This window comes from Coregonus clupeaformis, unplaced genomic scaffold (assembly GCF_020615455.1).
Source record: "Coregonus clupeaformis isolate EN_2021a unplaced genomic scaffold, ASM2061545v1 scaf0667, whole genome shotgun sequence".
Lineage (NCBI taxonomy): Eukaryota > Metazoa > Chordata > Actinopteri > Salmoniformes > Salmonidae > Coregonus > Coregonus clupeaformis.
This window is the reverse complement of record NW_025534122.1, coordinates 180,001-203,056: the sequence shown is the minus strand read 5'-3', so window position 1 is coordinate 203,056 and position 23,056 is coordinate 180,001. Positions and strand designations below refer to the sequence as shown.

At 43.5% G+C, this 23,056-nt stretch overlaps 1 protein-coding gene across 1 annotated transcript in view; it reads left to right on the top strand.

The window, feature by feature from the left end:
• pkp3a (plakophilin 3a) overlaps positions 1–23,056 on the top strand; it is a 35,193-nt gene that overhangs the window by 3,967 nt on the left and 8,170 nt on the right. Inside the window, exons 2-16 of the mRNA XM_041836709.2 lie at positions 5,412–5,506; positions 7,451–7,618; positions 8,092–8,235; positions 8,719–8,967; positions 9,660–9,854; positions 10,670–10,830; positions 13,058–13,181; positions 14,398–14,602; positions 16,330–16,504; positions 17,159–17,276; positions 17,500–17,664; positions 17,822–18,004; positions 18,597–18,750; positions 19,130–19,325; positions 22,205–22,292. Coding sequence (XP_041692643.2) covers positions 5,412–5,506; positions 7,451–7,618; positions 8,092–8,235; positions 8,719–8,967; positions 9,660–9,854; positions 10,670–10,830; positions 13,058–13,181; positions 14,398–14,602; positions 16,330–16,504; positions 17,159–17,276; positions 17,500–17,664; positions 17,822–18,004; positions 18,597–18,750; positions 19,130–19,325; positions 22,205–22,292 — 2,420 coding nt within the window. The remainder of the gene's footprint in view (positions 1–5,411; positions 5,507–7,450; positions 7,619–8,091; positions 8,236–8,718; positions 8,968–9,659; positions 9,855–10,669; positions 10,831–13,057; positions 13,182–14,397; positions 14,603–16,329; positions 16,505–17,158; positions 17,277–17,499; positions 17,665–17,821; positions 18,005–18,596; positions 18,751–19,129; positions 19,326–22,204; positions 22,293–23,056) is intronic.

The following is a 23,056-nucleotide window of genomic DNA, read 5'->3' as shown; positions in this document are numbered from 1 at the left end:
GGCAACGTTAACATACGTTTCCCATGCCAATAAAGCCCTTAAATTGAAATTGAATTGAAATTGAATTGAGAGAGAGAGAGAGAGAGAGAGAGAGAGAGAGAGAGAGAGAGAGAGAGAGAGAGAGAGATAGAGAGAGCGAGAGAGAGAGAGACTGTCTGTATGTCTGTCTGTCTGTCAACACAAAGCAGGCTTGGTGTCTAAGTGTTGTGTAAGCTCTTTGGGACTCTCTCTGGAACCTTCATACCTCTCTACTGGTCCAGTATATCCAGAGGCAGACAGAGACACACATACCTGAGGAAGAGAGTCTGTGTGCAAACGGAGTGTGTTTGGTGTTGTCAGTAGGGTGGGGCTTGGGCGGGGCGTGAGCCATGGGGTGTGTCTCTCATTTCACTCTTTACTTCTCTTTTTCTCACATTATCCTCAACCAACCGGTTTGTTGCCTGAGGCTCTGACTCAGCCAAGCAGGAAGCTCACACACCCCTCCCTTCTGCCTACCTGCCTGAGAACACATACGCACACACACACACGCACAAACACACACACACACACACACACACACACACACACACACACACACACACACACACACACGCACGCACACACACACACAGACACACAGTCTTTCAACTTCAGCTAGCAGTGGTTAAAGTATTTCTTCCATTCAGTATAAAGTATTACATATTTGGTGGCAATCTGCACCAAAGTCTTGATGTTCCTGTGTGGCCTGTTTCCGAGCCTGTTGGGCATTCATCTACTAGGCTATAGGTCTCACCCTGTCCTTCAACACAGGGGATCGGTCCCTTTACATTTTGAGAGAGAGTATGTCAGGGATCAGTCATATTCCCTTTGTGGATATGTAGGATATGACAGGGGCCAACAGTAATTTCTGTGATATCATTTCTGGTAAATGAAGGATCTGTCACGACCAGTCTATGCTCATAGCTCCCCTATAATTTAAGCAGGTCATGTCACAGCATGTGAAACATTTAAATGTAATCAAAATGGCTCCTCTCTCTGCACACCCTGGTTCTCACAAACATATTCCTCTGGGACAGGATGCAACGTCAGTCTATCTGGACTAATGATGAACTATAAATGCACTTTGTTTATTTCTCCATCTGGTTATGTTGGACTACAAATATGTTTTAGAACAATAACAATAACAATATGTGCATTGTTTATATGTAGAATGACTTGATGTATGAACGCATGACTGCAAGTCGCTTTGGATAAAAGCGTCTGCTAAATGGCATATTATTTATGTATTGCACATTAAATTACATTTCTATTGAAAGATATAGTGTCCTTTTAGATATTTGTAGTATAAACACAACAGCACAGCCTATTGAGACAGAAACCTGTGTGTCCTGTCTGTCTCTCTCTCTCTCTCAGAGCTTCACTTACACAGCGACATTTATTGAGGCGCTGTCTCTCTCTCTCTCTCTCTCTCCTGAGGATGCTGGGTTGTTCACTTTTAAATACTTTAGCTGTGCTTTATTTCAACTTGTCTGAAGTAATACAACCAATGGAATAGCCCCGTTTCTAATCCTGCCCCTCCGGCGCCACAGGCTCGCTCAATCACATGCTCGAAGTATTTGAAAGAAAACAAATGCTATTTGCAACCCAGGTCAGGCTGGTGTGGTGCATCAGTATTGTTGTTATCTTGGCTGTGGGGTAATCAATGGCAACCAGGTCAGAATATAGCTGATCATGTGTTGGTGTAATGGGTGGTGTGTCTGTGTGTTTGTGTTTGTGTGTGTGTGTGTGTGTGTGTGTGTGCGCAGGCGTGCTTGTGTTTGTGTGTGTGTGTGTAAACAGGAACCTGAGTTGTTAGTCTTGTATAATTTATGCAGAAGGTCAGTTAGTTAGTTTACATTATAAGGTGTTATTATGACAAGAGATTCCCTCCATCTTACTGCTCCTCTCTATGGGCCCGATTCAGACTTAGACTTAACGTAAGCAGGTGTTTAATGGGCTTTGCAGGTGTTGTTCCCTTGCACGTGCTGAATACATTTAATTCAACCGCTGAAAACCCTCCCACTTACTGGCCAACAGATTTTCTCATGGAGTTTTCATTCAATAGGGTTTTCAGTATATTTATCTAAAGCCTTTAAATTTGGTGTACCTTTAATTTGAATTTTCTTGACAGATTCACTAAAATATATTAAGAGACCGGTTCAGAATATTAGGGATCAATTAAAGAAAGCAATGTAAATACACGCATACTCCTTTTCAGCACCAATCTGTAGATTGAAAAATAGATTGAAAAATACTCTGATCTTGTATATTATTTAGGGTTAGGAAAGTATTCATGAATAATAATAAAAAACTGATTTGGAGAGCCTTTACGCACAAAATGTATTGGTGAATAAAAAATACAGTGGTTTGATTCATCCTGAAAGTTGCCGTATTCAATTGTTCAATCCATGAAATATTGAAAGGTGAAAAATGTACAATAGGGGTTGACCAGTAGTACTACAAGAAGGGTTCTTTGGAAGGCAAGAAGGGTTCTTTGGAAGACAAGAAGGGTTCTTTGGAAGGCAAGAAGGGTTCTTTGGAAGACAAGAAGGGTTCTTTGGAAGGCAAGAAGGGTTCTTTGGAAGACAAGAAGGGTTCTTTGGAAGGCAAGAAGGGTTCTTTGGAAGGCAAGAAGGGTTCTTTGGAAGGCAAGAAGGGTTCTTTGGAAGGCAAGAAGGGTTCTTTGGAAGGCAAGAAGGGTTCTAGAACCATATATCATATTTCCCAGCATGCTCTATTGCAGGGTGATTTTCAGAATTGTTTGTTTTATTATCTGTGTTTTACATTGATTGGTTGGTTAATTATTTGCTACGCAAAGATAAATAGCATACATTTTTCTAAACTAATCCAATCTGTTAGTAGTTGCACCCGTTACTGAGATGGTTGTTCCAGTTGAGATGATTGAGGTAGTCTCAGTGTTCAATCTTCCCTACCCTGGCTGTCATTCTGAATGCAGGTTGTGGGTGATAGAAAATTATACTTGTTGGATATCCTAACTCTGGCTGGATTCCAATAGGAATCAAACATCACATTGCAAACCAGTATAATGTGACTTGCAGGTCTGGTGTGGCCTGTAAACCAGGAGTTTCCTAACACCACTGTGTTAGGGAATAACTAGGGCCTCAAAGAAAGGCCTTATGATATATGTAACGTATTGTCATAAATTAATTAATTTTAAAGGACAAAAAGGTTGGTGGAAAAGTTCATAGAGGGTTCTAGGAAGAACCCTCCAAAGATAAAAGGGTTCTCAGTAGAACCCTTCATCGAGGGTTCTAGGTAGAACCATATACAGGGGGTTCTATGAAGAACACTACATAGAGGGTTCTAGGTAGCACCAAAAATAATTCCCCTATGGGGACAAACCGAAGAACCCTAAATGGTTCTACTTTAGCACCTTTTTTTCTAAGAGTGTACATGTCCCAAATTATTGTAATACGTTAGCCTAATATGATCCACTATTGCTCGCGATCCTCAGGAACAACCACACGAATGTCACAGAGGAAAGAAAGGTAAACTAAAGATGTAATGGAATGATGCAAAATGTAAGGAAACTAACACTAAAAGTGACAGTTATAAATGTATGTGGGTATAACTGATGGTGGCTACCGATAGTGTGGTCCCTTGTAGCTCAGTTGGTAGAGCATGGCGTTTGCAACGCCAGGGTTGTGGGTTCGTTTCCCACGGGGGGGCCAGTATGAAAATGTGTGCACTCACTAACTGTAAGCCACTATGGATAAGAGCGTCTGCTAAATGACTAAAATGTGAAATGCTTAATATTTAACATGATACAAATTGTTAAAAAGTGTGGGTATATAATTAAAACAGTCTATAAATCATAAATCAACTTGGTAGGTTTATACTGGGGTTTGCGCACGGCTACAGAAGTCTATAGCTTGGGTCTCCAAATGTCATCTCTGCAGGTTAAAAGGCCAGCATTTCACTCTGGAAAAGGTGATATGTTGATTTGCTGCCATATGACTGGTTTCACATTTGTCTCCAGCGATCAGAAGATAAAACAATTTACTTTTACAGTCCCATTATCCAAACCGATTGCTCAGTTACCTAGCTCTTATCAATTTGTAAATAATGGTGCATGGAGAACGGTGTTATTTCTGTCAGAAAAATTAAGTAGACATTGTTCCACTTGGAACTGGCAGGTTGCTTGACCTTATTCATCGCACGTACAGGTGGTGGAATTAAGTCAAGGTCAGAATACGGTGTATTTTCCCGTGGGAATCGAACCCACAACCCTGGCGTTGCAAGCGCCATGCTCTACCAACTGAGCTACAGGACGCCTCCTCTCCACCTTAGTTTATATGATCTCCACCTCGAACGAATAGCAGGTGAACAACACACTATTCTCATGCTTAAGTTCCAGGTCAGAATACGCACAGAGAGAAAAGTGCATAAAAATAGATTTACGTTCCATTTACGCGTGGCGCTTAACTCGGGTCGGACTTCCCCCTAGCTGTCTAACATCTATACTCTCCCACTATGTAGCTATCAACAAAACCTGCCTATGGAAACAGTACTTTATGAAGGGACATAAAGTTTAACCATACTGGACCTTGTATCCAGTCAAAATATAATAAAATGTCCCAACAAGTTTTACAATGTCATATCCAATATCATTAAACTAGTTATGTCAATGTCATATGCAATATCATTAAACTAGTTATGTCAATGTCATATTCCATATCATTAAACTAGTTATGTCAATACCCTATCCCATATCATTAAACTAGTTATGTCAATACCATATCCCATATCATTAAACTAGTTATGTCAATACCATATCCCATATCATTAAACTAGTTATGTCAATACCATATCCCATATCATTAAACTAGTTATGTCAATACCATATCCAATATCATTAAACTAGTTATGTCAATGTCATATGCAATATCATTAAACTAGTTATGTCAATGTCATATTCCATATCATTAAACTAGTTATGTCAATGTCATATGCAATATCATTAAACTAGTTATGTCAATGTCATATTCCATATCATTAAACTAGTTATGTCAATACCCTATCCCATATCATTAAACTAGTTATGTCAATACCATATCCCATATCATTAAACTAGTTATGTCAATACCATATCCCATATCATTAAACTAGTTGTGTCAATACCATATCCCATATCATTAAACTAGTTATGTCGATGTTTGTTGTAATTATGATTTGTTATGGTGTGGTGGTGGCGGTAAAAATCACAAGGCCTCATTGGGCTGATTCAGGTCCCTCCTTAGTGTTGTCTTTAGATTGGATCAGGCTTTGGTGGGCTGATTCAGGTCCTTCCTTTGTGTTGTCTTTAGATTGGATCAGGCTTTGGTGAGCGGTTTAATGACATTGTCAGATTTTCCCTGTCTTTTGTTTTGTAGAATACGGCGGCGGTTCTTCAACAACGAAGTACCATACCTTCAACCCAGGGTTCAGCTCCAAGTCCTACGTCTACACAGGCTCCAGACCTGTCATGGTGAGTGGTAGTCCTACGTCTACACAGGCTCCAGACCTGTCATGGTGAGTGGTAGTCCTACGTCTACACAGGCTCCAGACCTGTCATGACAGGCTCCAGACCTGTCATGGTGAGTGGTAGTCCTACGTCTACACTGCCTCCAGACCTGTCATGACAGGCTCCAGACCAGTCGTGATGAGCGGTTGTCTTAGGGACCAGGTATAACAAACAATACCGCCCTGGCAGAACGTATTCTTACTCTCAGGAAAATACTGCTACTGATACTGGATATCAGATCATATGTTCAGCAAAAGGCCCATGAATGAGTTAAGCGGTTGGTCGTCTCCAATAAGGAGATAGAGACGTTATAGTCGGTGTCTGTCTACGTTAACATATGGACAGTGTACTCTCTGTGTGCTCTCTGCAGCTCCCTGTAAATACACAGTGGGATGGTTTCACATTGCGGTGTAGCAGAGCCAGTGATCTAGGTCTTCTCTGAGCTCCAGAAGTGCGGTATTTCACAGCAGGGGGGGGTTAGTTGTCTCAAATAAAATAAAATAAAATAAAATAAAATGTTATCTGCCACATGCGCCGAATACAACAGGTGTTGACCATACAGTGAAATGCTTACTTACAAGCCCTTAACCAACAATGCAGTTTTAAGAAAAAAAAAAAAAAAGTGTTAAGTAAAAATAGCAAATAATTAAAGAGCAGCAGTAAAATAACAGTAGGGAGGCTATATACAGGGGGGTACCGGTACAGAGTCAATGGGAAATAACAGTAGGGAGGCTATATACAGGGGGTACCGGTACAGAGTCAATGTGTAATAACAGTAGGGAGGCTATATACAGGGGGTACCGGTACAGAGTCAATGGGAAATAACAGTAGGGAGGCTATATACAGGGGGGTACCGGTACAGAGTCAATGGGAAATAACAGTAGGGAGGCTATATACAGGGGGTACCGGTACAGAGTCAATGGGAAATAACAGTAGGGAGGCTATATAGAGGGGGTACCGGTACAGAGTCAATGTGAAATAACAGTAGGGAGGCTATATACAGGGGGTTTTGGTACAGAGTCAATGTGAAATAACAGTAGGGAGGCTATATACAGGGGGTACCGGTACAGAGTCAATGTGAAATAACAGTAGGGAGGCTATATACAGGGGGTACCGGTACAGAGTCAATGTTAGTCGAGGTAATTGAGGTAATATGTACATGTAGGTAGAGTTATTAAAGTGACTATGCATAGATAATAAACAGAGTAGCAGCAACGTAAAAGAGGGGGTGGGGTTGGGGTGGTGGGGCAATGGAGTCTTATGGCTTGGGGGTAGAAGCTGTTAAGAAGCCTTTTGGACCTAGATTTGCGCTCCGGTACCACTTGCCGTGCGGTAGCAGAGAGAACAGTCTAATGACTAGGGTGGCTGGAGTCTGTGACAATTTTCAGGGCCTTCCTCTGGGGGTTAAACGTCTTCATTCTTCTTCTTCTTCTCCTCTCATTCACCTCCTCTTCCTCCCCTTCTCTTCCTCTCCCTCCTCCTCCTCCTCTTCCTCCCCTCCTCATCCTCTCCCTCCTCCTCCTCTTCCTCCCCTCCTATTCCTCCTCTCCTCTTCCTCCTCTTCCTCCTCTCCTCTTCCTCCCCCTCCTCCTCCTCCTCTTCCTCCCCTCCTTTTCCACCCCCTCCTCCTCCTCCTATTCCTCCTCCTCCTCTTCCTCCCCTCATCTTCCTCCTCCTCATCTTGCTCATCCTCTTCCTCCCTCCTCCTCCTCTTCCTCCTCCTCATCTTCCTCCCCTCCTCTTCTTCCTCCTTTTCTTCCTCCTCCTCCTCTTCCTCTCTCCTCCTCCCCTTCCTACCCTCCTCCTCCTCTTCCTCCACTCCTCTCCTCTTCCTCTCCCTCCTCCCCATCCCCTCCTCTTCCTCCCCCCATCTCCTCCTCCCCTCCTATTCCTCCTCATATGTCCCAGGCACCCAAGATGTCTCAGCACTCAGGCGGTTTCTCCTCCCACTCGGCGGTGGATCTGGGTGGTGGTCAGAGGGTCACCATGGGAGGTTTAGGAAGAGGAGGTGGAGGGCACAACTACCAAGATGACATGCGTCTGGGAGGGGGGTACCAAGGAGGAGGGGGCTACCAGGTAACATTTGAATGATTCACTTTATTTGAATGATTTATTGTATTTGAATGATTTATTGTATTTTAATGATTTACTGTATTTTAATGATTTATTGTATTTGAATGATTTACTGTATTTTAATGATTTATTGTATTTTAATGATTTACTGTATCTTAATGATTTATTGTATTTTAATGATTAATTGTAATTTAATGATTTACTGTATCTTAATGATTTATTGTATTTTAATGATTTATTGTATTTTAATGATTTACTGTATTTGAATGATTTATTGTATTCTGTGTAATGTATAAAACTATGTTTATTGAATCTACACCACATAAGAAATATATTTTAATTTGTCATTATAATTACTTTTCTATATATACAGTATTTAGTATACAGTACTAATTACTTTAATTTGTATATATACAGTAATACAGTAATATACTGTAAATACCAGGGTGCTGATTTATTTATGTTTTGTTCTACAGGGAGGAGGGATCTACCAGGGAGGAGGAGGGGGCAACATGAGGGGGCAACAGATGTCCACCGTGATTCGGACGATGAGCCGTGGCCCTGGGCAAGATCCGGAGACCTCCCTGCGCTCCATGAGACTCCAGAACCTGCCTGCACAGGTATATGAATTTATATATATATATATATTATGTTTTGTGTGTGTATTGTGTGAACGTCAAAGGTTTTTCTTGCAAGTGTTGTTCTGTATATCTGTATTGTTGATATCTTTCTATCTGGAATGATGATGATCTGGCTTGATGTGGATGTTGATGATGATCTGGATTGATGATGATCTGAATTGATGTGGATGTTGATGATGATCTGGATTGATGATGATCTGAATTGATGTGGATGTTGTTGATGATCTGGATTGATGATGATCTGGATTGATGATGATCTGGATGATTATGATCTGGATTGATGATGATCTGGATTGATGATGATCTGGATGTTGATGATGATCTGGATTGATGATGATTTAGATTGATGTGGATGTTGATGATGAACTTTTGTATGCACACCAAGACAAATTCCTTTGTTCCTGTTCCAGTTTGTTGCTTGGCAACAACACTTCCTGATTCTGTTTCTGTTTCTTGTTTCAGCCGTCCCCAGTGGCATCCTGGGTGGCTGCGGACGTCGGCGATGGGGGCAGCCTGGTCTCAGACCGCGACGCCACCTTCAGCCGCCAGCAGTCTGTCTACAGCACCGTTAGCGGAGGAGCCTACAGCTCAGGGACACAAATGAGAAAGGCAGGAGGAGGAGGAGGAGGAGGAGGAAGAGGGGGGTCCATGGTACCCATGAGGCGTTCACTCAGCGGGACACTAGCCCAGAGCGGAGGAGGGGATATGATGGTTGGTGGAGCGCCCTACCGGACATTTTACACAAGATTAACACATTCCGTTTGCACGGCATGTGAAATGACTTGATAACCTGTTTCTCATACAATTGAAATGTATTTAGGAACAAACGATGCACTCCTAACTAGCTTTACATGCTGACCACACCGTTCGCGTTGAAATATAAATGTACACATACATGTTATTCAATCATTGCATCCAAACAGAGTCTGCGTAGCCAGGCGCTAAAATAGAACTTGGTTCTATTTGTGACGCTTGACGCGCTGCAAGTCCCGCCTCTCCTATCTCCTCATTGGTTTTTAGGAGCATATACCCACGTGGGTGATTGAAAGATGAACTGAGGTCCACACTTCAGTCCAGTTGGTGGTGGTAATGCATCTTAAAGTTGGTTGCCAACTGACATATAAAGTCCAAAGAAGAAGAAGAAGAAGAAGAAGGAGAAGAAGAAGAAGAAGACTGAAGGAGGAAAGATGACTAGAAACAAACTTGGATTACCCTTTTATCTGTGGATTAATTGTCGGAGCGCGTTCCCGGTCTAGTCAGCATGTTAAGGAATTTGTCAAAGCAAAGACAGGGTAGAATGCATTTTTAACGTGTCACAGTACACCTTCTTCACAGTAAAAACATTTATTTTATAATGATTGTATTCATAAGATTGTATTTTTGTTATTTTTAACATCCGGTAGGGAGGAGAGGAGATGATGACGGTCCAGCAGCAGCATTCCTTTAAAGGGCCAGCGTACCGCACCATTAGCAGGATCAACAACAGGAACAACAGGATGTCCATGGGCTCCATGTCCGGGGCTTCCACCTTCCCCCCTGGGGGGAGCAGCTACAGTGGAGGAGGAGGAGGAGGAGGCGGAGAGTTCGTGATGGGCCAGGTGAGGGTAACGATATGATAACTTTAATTTAGTTTGCATGGAAATGTATTTTGTTAGGTCAGCACACAGAACCCACTATAATACAGTATAACAATACAACCCGCTATAATACAGTATAACAATACAACCCGCTATAATACAGTATAACAATACAACCCGCTATAATACAGTATAACAATACAACCCGCTATAATACAGTATAACAATACAACCCACTATAATACAGTATAACAATACAACCCACTATAATACAGTATAACAATACAACCCGCTATAATACAGTATAACAATACAACCCGCTATAATACAGTATAACAATACAACCCGCTATAATACAGTATAACAATACAACCCACTATAATACAGTATAACAATACAACCCGCTATAATACAGTATAACAATACAACCCGCTATAATACAGTATAACAATACAACCCGCTATAATACAGTATAACAATACAACCCGCTATAATACAGTATAACAATACAACGTACTGCAACAGAACAACACTGGGAGGTGAGCCCACACATATTCACATAGCCCCTGGTCCATGATGGGCCTAATCTGAGAGGTATTCTTAGCACCTAGCACACTGTCGCTATTTTACCTGCCTTGATTCTAAATGGATGTTTTTTTATTTTTTTTATTATTATTATTATTAGCTATTATAAATAAGAAAAATGGCTTAGTCAAGCTTTCAGATAATGAAAAGCGCTATACAAATTCAAATGTATAATTGTTATTGTTGTTATGATTATGTATTTGTATAATATTGTTATTATTGTTATTGTTATTGTTATGTATTATTTGTAGGTGTCGTCGGGGTCTCAGGGGAATCTGATGATGATGCAACAGCAGAGACAGGCCTCTCTTCCCAGGACCATGTCTGTCAAAAGCATGCACAGTGTCGGGAAGGGCATGGATATCTACGACAGACAGATGGACATGACTGACAGCATGGGAAACCTCAGCGGGTAAGACATGACTGGCACTGTGCCTAATAAAACAGGTGTGGACTTTACTGTGAAATGCTTACTTACGAGCCCTTTCCCAACAATGCAGAGTAAGCAATTAGCATCATATAAAAAAGGAAATAGTAACACAATAAAATGCTAAATGACCAAAGAGGATGTTTTGATGAGGGAGGAGCGCGTTATGATGGGAGATGTCTCTTTCCCAAGAGCTTTGGATTCTGAGACGACTCCTGCATTGCTCCCGTAGTGGCAGGACTGGTTTGGGTGTGGCACCACAGCAGTTTCAGGCTTCACATTTCACACACAAACAGCCGGCGCCTAGCGGTTAGAACAGCAGATGGAAATAACACAGTGTGTTAGCTTTAGCTTAGTTACCATTCACACAGGCAAATACTTACACCATGGGAGTGAATCCTGTGAATCATTTTGGCCTGGCTGGTCAGCTAGACTGGCAATGTTGATTCAAGTATTACCTCCGTTTGCCTAATCATACACCAGGGGTTGGGTTCAACTCCATTTGAATTCCAGTCAATTGAGTTCCACGTTTTCCGCATTGAAAGCATTGAAGGAGTTGGAATGTTCAGTGTACTTCCTTTAAATGTGATTGACCCCTGTCATACACAGAGGGCCAGTTTCTCAATAGAGGAGCTTTTCATTCCAGGACCAGGCTCGTCTTGATGCACTACATTACCAAAAGTATGTGGACGCCAGCTCGTGAAACATCTCATTCGAAAATCACGGGCATTAATATGGAGTTGGTCCCCCACCTCTTTGCAGCCTCCACTCTTCTGGGAAGGCTTTCCACTAGATGTTGGAACATTGCTGCAGGGGACTTGCTTCCATTCAGCCACAAGAGCATTAGTGAGGTCGGGCACTGATGTTGGGTGATTAGGCCTGGCTCGCAGTCGGCGTTCCAATTCATCCCAAAGATGTTCAGTGGGGTTGAGGTCAGGGCTCTGTGCAGGCCAGTCAAGTTCTTCCACACCGATCGCAACAAACCATTTCTGTATGGACCTCGCTTTGTGCACGGGGGCATGCTGAAACAGGAAAGGGCCTTCCCCAAACTGTTGCCACAAAGTTGGAAGCACAGAATCGTCTACAATGTCAATTGTATACTGTAGCGTTAAGATTTCCCTTCACTGGAACTAAAGGGCCTAGCCCGAACCATGAACAACAGCCCCAGACCATTATTCCTCCTCCACCAAACTTTACAGTTGGCACTATGCATTGGAGCAGGTAGCGTTCTCCTGGCATCCGCCAAACCCAGATTTGTCCGTCGGACTGCCAGATGGTGAAGCGTGATTCATCACTCCAGAGAACATGTTTCCACTGCTCCAGAGTCCAATGACGGTGAGCTTTACACCACTCCAGCCGACGCTTGGCATTGTGCATGGTGATCTTAGGCATTTGTGCTGTTACTCGGCTATGGAAACCCATTTCATAATGCTCCCGACGAACAGTTCTTGTGCTGACGTTGCTTCCAGAAGCAGTTTGGAACTCGGTAGTGAGTGTTGCAACCGAGGACAGACGATTTTTACGCGCTACGCGCTTCAGCGGTCCCGTTCTGTGAGCTTGTGTGGCCTACCACTTCGCGGCTGAGCCGTTGTTGCTCCTAGATGTTTCCACTTCACAATAACAGCACTTACAGTTGACCGGGGGCAGCTCTAGCAGGGCAGAAATTTGACGAACTGACTTGTTGGAAAGGTGGCATCCTATGACGGTGCCACGTTGAAAGTCACTGAGCTCTTCAGTAAGGCCATTCTACTGCCAATGTTTGTCTATGGAGATTGCACGGCTGTGTGCTCGATTTTATACACCTGTCAGCAACGGGTGTGGCTGAAATAGCCAAATCCATTAATTTGAAGGGGTGTCCACATACTTTTGCATATATAGCGTGAGTTTCCCAGAGTGTCAGCACCATGAAATCCCCTGTCATTCATCCCCTATTCTTCATCTGAGTGTCTATTTAACCAGATTACTGTAAAGCTCTTCATGACAGCTGTTGACAACTGGGCTTTATAAATACATTTAGGACAGGAATCATTGCGATCCACAATAGATCCACGTTATAGCGCACTTGACATTTAAAGGTCATTTCTAAATGAGCCGACATCTTTACCTTAAATGCGATCTCCATGAAGGCGGTAGCATTGCCTTTAAAAGCTGCGTTGTCCACCATCGGATTGAATCCCGCCCTTTAATAATTGATCTCTTTGTGATTGGAAAGGATTAATAACTTGGACATGCCTACGGCGGTGAGGTACCTGACGGAGGAGGATGCTGATCTGCAGGTTCTGGGAGCTGCTTATATCCAACACGAGTGTTACAACAACAACGATGCCAAGAACGAGGTAATAAAGGGACTTCCTTTTGCATCCTGCGGTCGCCAGATCTCTGGCTGCGTCCCAAATGACACCCTATTCGCTTTATAGTGCACTACTTTTGACCAGAACCCTATAAAACTAGTGCACTATATAGGGAATAGGGTGCCTTTTGGGACACAAACCTCTGTCTCTCTGTTGTTTCCTTCTTGTGACGTTTCCCACGTCTGATGTTTCCTTCTTGTGACGTTTTCCCACGTCTGATGTGGAAAGGACTACCATGTGAACTGACTAACCCTCAGATATGCATCCCTGTTGGTGTGGTACAGTATGTTCCCCAGCTTAATATAAGGAACATACATTCTTTAATGGTGGTGAGGTTGTTAGTTGCATAATAACTATTGTGTGTCAACACATTGACGTGCTCCAGCGGTGCCAGCTGCTTATTATGAACGCCTCAACTGTGATTTATGTCATAGTTCAGCAGACGTTCATGTGATCTAAGTCGTTATAAAAGAATGCTGTCTTGTTGAAGTGACAGACAGTGGTTTGTCACAGACAGGTATCTTGTAGGACGGGAGTAGGAAACCATGGTCCTGGAGTGCTGCAGGAAGACCAGGTGTGGTGTTGAATTCAGGCTGAACTGAACTGATCAATCAGCTCAGTTGGGCAGATGTGGTGCCTATTTGGAACGCTATCCTGCAGCACAGGGTTGCCTACTCCTGTTGTAGGAAGTTGTTCTGCTAACTAACGAGCAGTGTTACAGACTGTTGTAGGAAGTTGTTCTGCTAACTAACGAGCAGTGTTACAGACTGTTGTAGGAAGTTGTTCTGCTAACTAACGAGCAGTATTACAGACTGTTGTAGGAAGTTGTTCTGCTAACTAACGAGCAGTATTACAGGAAGTTGTTCTGCTAACTAACGAGCAGTGTTACAGACTGTTGTAGGAAGTTGTTCTGCTAACTAACGAGCAGTGTTACAGACTGTTGTAGGAACTTGTTCTGCTAACTAACGAGAAGTGTTACAGATAGTACTTCATGTGTGCTGTTGTTGAAGGAGGAGTTTCAGCCAGTCCCAATTCATTCTATACCCCTTTCCCATGTGGTCTTCACCTCTCCAGACCCTACAGACCTGCAAAAACATTGAATGGTTGGGGCCAAGGCGTAGGGAGTGAATTAGGACCATAAGTTTGAGTCTGAACCTTACAGAGTTGTCCCCGTTTCTCTCTCTCTCTCTCCAACCACTAGGCGCGGCATTATAAGGCCATCCCAGAGCTGGTGAGGCTGTTCAGCAGTGAGAACCAGGAAGTGGCTCGCTACGCCACGGGGGCTGTGAGGAATCTCATCTATGAGAACATGGACAACAAGATGTCCCTCATCGAGGAGGGAGGGATCCCACAACTCATAAATGCTCTGAAGGAGAATGATGACGAGCTACGGAAGAACATCACAGGTATGACATTTTAAAATGGTTGTCATTCAGCAGACTGTGTGCTGTCTGGGGGTTGAGAACAGAGCGGAAGACACATTTACATTGTTCGATTGGACAAGAAAGTCATATTGTATTACATTTTAGTCATTTAGCAGACGCTCTTATCCAGAGCGACTTACAGTTAGTGAGTGCATACATTTTCATACTGGCCCCCTGTGGGAATCAAACCGACAACCCTGGCGTTGCAAGCACCATGCTCTACCAACTGAGCTACACGGGGCCCGGAGAAACTTCCAGTTAGGACATTCATCTCTAAGGTAGCTTAGGTAAGACAACCAGATTTCACAGTCATAGTAAGTGAAACTTTCCTGAGAGACCAAGTGCTCTCTCAGATACAGTGACAGGCCGTTGTTTGAAAAGAGAACGTGTTCTCTCTCAGTAACGTACCTGGTTAAAAAAACTTTAGGTTCAATAACAGGTATGAGAGCCCAAGTGTCTGTCACTCACACCATGGCCTCTCAATAGAGTTGACCCCATAGAAATAGAATGAGTAGAACTGAAATTCTCATTCGAGTCAACGTTCCGTGATGGGGTGGACTGGCGGCCGTATTGAGTGTAGAGTTGAATTGCTGAGATCTGAGGGCTTTTCTCCGGTCTAGTTACTGTAGTTATGGTCCCTGCCTCTCTGTACTACCTTAACCTTTCCATCCACATGTCTAGACCGGTAGCAGGCTGAGGGTTGAAACTGAAGCTATCTATTGGAACTCAAAGGAAACCCCTCAACACCTAGCTTTCTACAACAGATTCTGGGGTTAAGTGAGTTCAGGCAGACCCTATAGGGAATGGTTTGGGCGGGGGTGAGGGAGTGGCGAGCTGAGGACCCCTTGCCCCTGAATAATACACGTCCATGAAAAGGTGGTGTCTGTTTTCGTGTGTGTGCATGCGTGCGTGTGTGTGTGTGCATGCGTGTGTGTGTGTGCATGCGTGTGTGTGTGTGTGTGTGTGCATGCATGTGTGTGTGTGTGTGTGAGGAGTACATAGTATAATGTGGGCGGCAGGTAGCTTAGTGGGTAAGAGCGTTGTGCCAGTAACCGAAAGGTCGCTGGTTCTAATCCCCGAGCCGACTAGGTGAAAAATCTGTTGATGTGCCCTTGAGCAAGGCACTTAACCCTAATTGCTCCTGTAAGTCGCTCTGGATAAGAGCGTCTGCTAAATGACGTAAATGTAAATGTAATAAAGGAGGGAGTTGTGTCCACCTGAGGAGTACATAGTGTTTATGAGGGAGTTGTCTCCACCTGTAGAGTAGAGTTATCTCTCTGTCTCTCTGCCACACCCTGTATGACTCAGAGTCCTGTCACTCTCTCTAGTCAAGCTGTTACAACACGATCTGTGTCTCTGCCTGTTCATGCTGTTGGTACACAGCCAAGGGGAACTCCTGTAGAGGAGAGAGAAAGGGCAGGCTGTAGAGAGCTGTTATGACTGCTGGGTTAGTTCCTATGAGACTGGTCATAGTGGCAACACACTAGACATGTTTTTGCTTGTTGATGTTGTCACCGAAATACGTATTTACCAGATTAAAACAGATACCAGTTGACCAGTAAACTAGATGACCAGTTTACAACCAGAAAAGTATGTTATTAAGATGCAATTTGCCACATTGTGCCCGCTGAGAAGCATGCTTTCTATGACGTGTTTGTGAACCACCCTATGGCCACTTTACTGAGTATCTCTCTGGGTTTATCTGTTAGGTATTCTGTGGAACCTGTCATCCAAAGACAACCTGAAGGAGAAACTAGCCAAGGAGACGCTAGCTGAGCTCACAGAGAAGATCCTGATCCCACTGTCAGGCAGCAGAGACTCTGAGGTCATCCAGCAGAGCCCCTCCGAGGTTGACATCTTCTACAACACCACCGGGTGTCTCAGGTACAGTACACTATAGTACAGTATAGTACAGTAAAGGACAGTACAGTACACTATAGTACACTATACTATAGTACAATATAGAAAAATATAGTACACTATAGTACAGTATAGTACACTATACTATAGTACAATATAGAAAAATATAGTACACTATAGTACAGTATAGTACAGTATAGTACAGTATAGTACAGTATAGTACACTATACTATAGTACAATATAGAAAAATATAGTACACTATAGTACAGTATATAGTTCACTGCAGCATAGTACACTATAGTACACTATAGTACAGTATATAGTTCACTGCAGCATAGTACACTATAGTACAGTATAGTACACTATAGTACAGTATAGTACAGTATATAGTTCACTGCAGCATAGTACACTATAGTACAGTATAGTACACTATAGTACAGTATAGTACAGTATATAGTTCACTGCAGCATAGTACACTATAGTACAGTATAGTACACTATAGTACAGTATAGTACACTATAGTACACTATAGTACAGTATATAGTTCACTGCAGAATAGTACACTTTCTGTTCTTCTTGTTCTTCCTCTCATTCTTCACATAATTTTTCGGGTAAGGACACCGTTCCATGTCAGCTCTGATTTATGTTTGCCTGTCCTGTCCCTAACCTCTCCCCAGGAACCTGAGCTCAGTGAATGAGAAGACCAGACGGCAGATGCGGGAGACCAACGGTCTGGTGGATGCCCTGGTAGGATACATCCAGGCCTCGCTACAGGACGGCAAGGGGGAGGAAAAGGTGAGGCCCGAGCAAGATTGTAGAATAATAATTTCGTTATTGATCGGATATATAGCGCCTTTCCTGATGCTCAAAGCACTTTGCAATGAAAGGGGAAACTTACCTCAACCAACAATTTCCTATCTGGGTGACTCCACAGCAGGCATTTTGCGCCAGAACCCTCACCACACATCAGCTAATCTCATTTGAGTATGGACCTAATGATTTTTCTGTGTGTGTCCAGGGAGTGGAGAATGCAGTGTGTGTCCTGAGGAACCTCTCCTACCAACTGTACAGTGAGATCCCGCCCTCAGCCCTGCTACGTCTGGAAGGACCAACCAGAGGCCAGGAAACCAGCATGAGCGAAGCCATTGGTTGCTTTACCCCTCAGAGCAATAAAGTCAAAAATGTATGTATCACACTGTCAATCCTCTCATTCTTCTTGTCCATCTTCTTTTGTCAGTTTAGCAGTTGAACCTTAATTGTCTTAATGGTATTCAGTATGACCCCTGTCTGTGTGAAAATGGAACTCCCTAAATCACATTGAGCCCTTTTCCGTCTTTCAGAGGAAGAACCAGGACATGGCTACGTTCACGGAGGTAGCCCGCATACCCAAGGGTCTAGAGTGGCTGTGGCACCCCCAGGTGGTGGGGCTGTATAACAGCGTGCTGCAAAACTGTGAGAGCAACATCACCACCCGCGAGGCTGCAGCCGGGGCTCTGCAGAACATCACCGCAGGAGACAAGAGGGTGAGGGTTGAGAATTGCCAACGGGTTCTTCGGCTGTCCCCTTAGGATAACCCTTTGAAGAACCCTTTTGGTTCCAGGTAAAAAACCCTTTGGGTTCCATGTAGAACCCTCTGTGGAAAGGGTTCTACATGGAACCCAAAAGGGTTCTACCAGGAACCAAAAAGGGTTCTACCTGGAACCAAAAAGGGTTCTACCTGGAACCAAAAAGGGTTCTACCAGGAACCAAAAAGGGTTCTACCAGGAACCAAAAAGGGTTCTACCAGGAACCAAAAAAGGGTTCTACCTGGAACCAAAAACTGTTCTCCTATGGGGACAGCCGAAGAACCCTATTGGTACCTTTTTTTTTTCTAAGAGTGTAGAATGACCTCTCTGTCTCAAAAGAGTGAGCAACTCCAAGTCAGATCACTCGCATTGATCAGGTTTATAACTCTCTGTCCAGAAAACAAGCCCTATCCCAGACACTTGTGGAGATCTGAGGATTTGAGCAATCCTAGGGGGTAGGGATTGTTTATGGACAAGGCCAAAATACAGAATTTAAAATGTTCTTGACTTGGACGTACATTTCCATTCATCCCACCCTCTCCTTCCTCAGTGGGCGGAGGTGCTGAGTCATGTGGCTCTGGACCAGGAGAGGATGCTTCCTGTGGTATTGGACAAACTGAGGACCAATAATGACCCGGAGATGAGATCCATCACCGGCTTCCTAAGAAACCTGTCACGCCATGCCAAGGACAAGAACGCCATGGGTCAGTACCATAGATAATACATGTACACGCGTTAGTACCTTTGACCCACTTCAATACAAAAGTAGTTTTGTCGGTAACTTTGTCACCGATGGGAAATTGGTTTGCGGCATACGTTTTATTTTTTAAAACATGACATAATAAGAACAGCAGATCTGAATCAACACGAGGCAGAAATCAGACTTTCATGGAATTTAGGGATTGATTTCATGGCAATGTGAGATTTGCATGGACATTTTCATTTGCATGTGGACCACAAAGTTACAATGTGTCTTTGAATGACATATAAGCGAAACCAGATGGGGGGAACCCATTTATTTCATGCTAGAGCAAGGACCAACAACACAACACAGGTCGACCAATAAAACAATCCTCTCTCCAGCCACAAAGGTAGTGAACAACCTGGTGACTGAACTGCCCGCTGACGGTCACCAGAAGGAGCCGTCCAGCGACGTGGTGGTGAACATCTGTGGAACGCTGAACAACCTGGTGACCTCCAGCTCCGTCGCAGCCCGGGACATCGCCTTCTTCGACGGGCTGCAGAAACTAGTGGCGATCAAGAACTCCCACGACAGCAGGTATGGGAATGGGAGCAATATTGGTAGCACTGTTTCTGCTGGTATTTAACATGGTGTTAAATAGAAACTGGTGGCCATCAAGAACTCCCATGGTAGCATGTACAGTGCTGCTTGAAAGTATCTGAACTCTACAGGGCTGGTCATTATATTTGCTATAAAATATTAAAATAAACATGTAAAATCCTTATCTAAACCCCAATTCGTAATAAAGACATTCCAAGTAAACGACAGAAAAAAATTAAAAATATATATATGTTTTCATTGTTTATTTAACAAAAGTGGTTTATTTAACGGAAACTCAGATTTGATGTGTGCAGAAATATGTGAACCCCTTCAGTCAATAGCTTGTGGCAACTCCATTAACAGCGATAACTTGGACTAAACGTCTCCTATAGACAGTAAACAGTCTCTGACATCTGTTTTGAGGAATTTTTGTCCACTCCTCCTCACAGAACTCAGCCAATTGAATGAGGTTTGAGGGATGTCTGGCCTGAACTGCCCGCTTCAGGTCCTGCCACAGCATCTCGATTGGATTTAGGTCAGGACTTTGACTTGGCCAATCCAAAACACATCTTCTTTCTCCTGAGCCATTCTTTGGTAGATTTGCTTGAATGCTTTGGGTCGTTGTCTTGTTGGAAGACCCATTTTCGGCCCAGCTTTAGCTCCTTGACTGATGGCCTGACGTTCTGTTCAATAATCTCCTGGTATACCTCAGAATTCATGGTTCCCTTAATGATGTGGAGTCGTCCAGGTCCAGAGGAGGAAAATCAGCCCCCAGATCTTGACATTCCCACCACCATGCTTGGCTGTTGGGATAAGGTTATTTTGGTGGTAGTCAGTGTTGGGTTTTCGCCAAACATAGCGGTGTTGATTGTGACCAAAAAGGTCAATTTCGGACTCATCGGTCCAGAGAATGGACTTCCAGAAACCTTCAGGTTTGTCCAGGTGGTCTCTGGCAAAGTTAAGACGGGCAGTTTGGTTCTTTTTTTGACAGCAGAGGCTTCTTCCTAGCAACCCTCCCATGAATGGCATTTCGATTCAGCGTTCTTATTGTTAAAGCATGCACAGTTACCTGAGATGCAGCAAGGGAGGTCTGAAAATCTCTAGATGTTATGTTTGGGTTGGTTTTTACCTGATTTATTATTGCCCTTGGGGATAGTTTGGAAGGGCGTCCACTTCTAGGCCGAGTTGCTGTCATGTTAAATGCTCTCCATTTGTAAATTATTTGCCTCAGAGTGGACTGACGGAGCTCAAATCTTTTTTGAGATGATGTTATAGCCTTCCCCAGACTGATGTCCTCTCACTACCCTCGTCCTGATGTCCTCTGAGATCTCCTTTCCTCTCGGCATGGTGTGGCTTTGCATTCACCTGGATGGGTAACACCCAACTGACCAGGTTTCTTATCTCTATTTATCAGAGTCCCGCCCAAACTCTTTCCTAACGATCTCTCCTTTTGATTGGTTCATTTGGTAGCTAATTATTTACCCCACGTGATTCTACTCACCTACTTGATTTAACCAATGCAACTTGGGGTTCACTTTATTTTTGCTCCTGCACTAATTCCTTTTTAATTTTGTTTTTCTACTACACGCATAATTTCGTCTACACCAACATATGGTATTGGTAAATATAAACCTGTTATGTCAGATCAAAAAGACTGGTTCTGATTAAAATAAGATTTCATGGTAAAAACTTTTAAAAAATCTGTAATTGCACAAGGGGTTCACATACTTTCAAGCAGCACTGTAAATGGAAAATGAGTAGCAGTGGAATATTAGTAGCACTGTTTCTGGACAGGAGGAGGAATGTTGAGACAGAAGATTTTACTGACCACGCGAATTGACCAGGAAATGTTCCAGGGTTCGAGTGTGAATGGTAATAGTAATGGGGAGAGGGGACAGCCATGTCTCGCTCTCTGCAACAGCGAGGATTTTGGAGTTGTTAGTATGCATGCAAGCTCTCGGCTATACTAGTGCCTAGAGTTTTTCCTGGACATTTCGTCAGTTTTTATGAGAGAGAGCCATCCAGACGCCCACTACCGTTCCCCACAGTGACAGTGTTTCCAGGAGGAGTGGATACTGAACACAATGTGCACACGATATACCACCTTTCAGACAATGTGGTAGCACATTTCCCTAGCATTTCCCCCAGCCCTGTCTGCCTGTCTGTCCCTGGCCAAACACACAGATGTAGTATTATGAGGCCACGACTGAAATGGGAAAAATAGAATTCTCTTATAATGCCCCTTGGTCTTGGAACAAGCTGCAAAATACTTGAAAACTGGAGGAGAGGGAATCGCTTGCTGAGTAAAGCTCTGATTTGTATGTATTGTATTGCCTTGTGTTCTTGTGTTGTGTGTACATACTGGCTACTTCCTGCTGACCTCTTGACAGGTCCCCCTTCCAAAAAGAGGTTTCTAACCTCAAAGATTTTTTTCCTGGTTAATATTAAGGTTAAATAAAACTTAAAATGAGTTGAAACAATTCAGACAGACCTAATATCACTCCCATGATAAGGATACCCACCTCTCTTATCAAATTAGGACAATGTCTACTTGATCAGCCCACACAGAGAGATGGTGGGTATAGAATATTCACTGTCCCTTTTATTGTGGTAATTTTCCAGTTAAGTATTAGTTACTGGGAATTAAGTTTTGTCTTGTGTCTTGAAAGAACGGTCAAACTGAAAGTCTTCAACAAAAAGCCAAGGCAGTCCTTTTGTGATCTTTAATTAAAGGGGCTTTTATTGAATTGTCTTACCGTTAGAGCAGGGGGTTCTTCAACTTTTTCAGCTCGAGAAACCCTGCTTTAGAGTATTAGAGCGAATCTCAGTCCAACTGCTTGTTTTTTAACCTGGTCTTTATGGTGTCTCTCTTGTAGCCCTGGGAAGCTGAAAGCAGCCAAAGCAGCAGCCACAGTCCTCTGCAACATGTTCCAGTACAAGAAGCTGCACAAGGACTACAAACAGGTGAGAAACACCACTGGAGAATGGTAGAGAGGAGAGGATCATACACTACTGGAGAATGGTAGAGAGGAGGATCACAGACTACTGGAGAATGGTAGAGAGGAGGATCACAGACTACTGAAGAATGGTAGAGAGGAGGATCACAGACTATTGGAGAATGGTAGAGAGGAGAGGATCACAGACTACTGGAGAATGGTAGAGAGGAGGATCACAGACTACTGGAGAATGGTAGAGAGGAGGATCATAGACTATTGGAGAATGGTAGAGAGGAGAGGATCACAGACTATTGGAGAATGGTAGAGAGGAGAGGATCACAGACTACTGGAGAATGGTAGAGAGGAGGATCACAGACTACTGGAGAATGGTAGAGAGGAGGATCACAGACTACTGGAGAATGGTAGAGAGGAGGTTCATAGACCACTGGAGAATGGTAGAGAGGAGGATCACAGACTACTGGAGAATGGTAGAGAGGAGGTTCATAGACCACTGGAGAATGGTAGAGAGGAGGATCACAGACTACTGGAGAATGGTAGAGAGGAGGATCACAGACTACTGGAGAATGGTAGAGAGGAGGATCACAGACTACTGGAGAATGGTAGAGAGGAGGATCACAGACTACTGGAGAATGGTAGAGAGGAGGATCACAGACTATTGGAGAATGGTAGAGAGGAGAGGATCACAGACTACTGGAGAATGGTAGAGAGGAGGATCACAGACTACTGGAGAATGGTAGAGAGGAGGATCATAGACTACTGGAGAATGGTAGA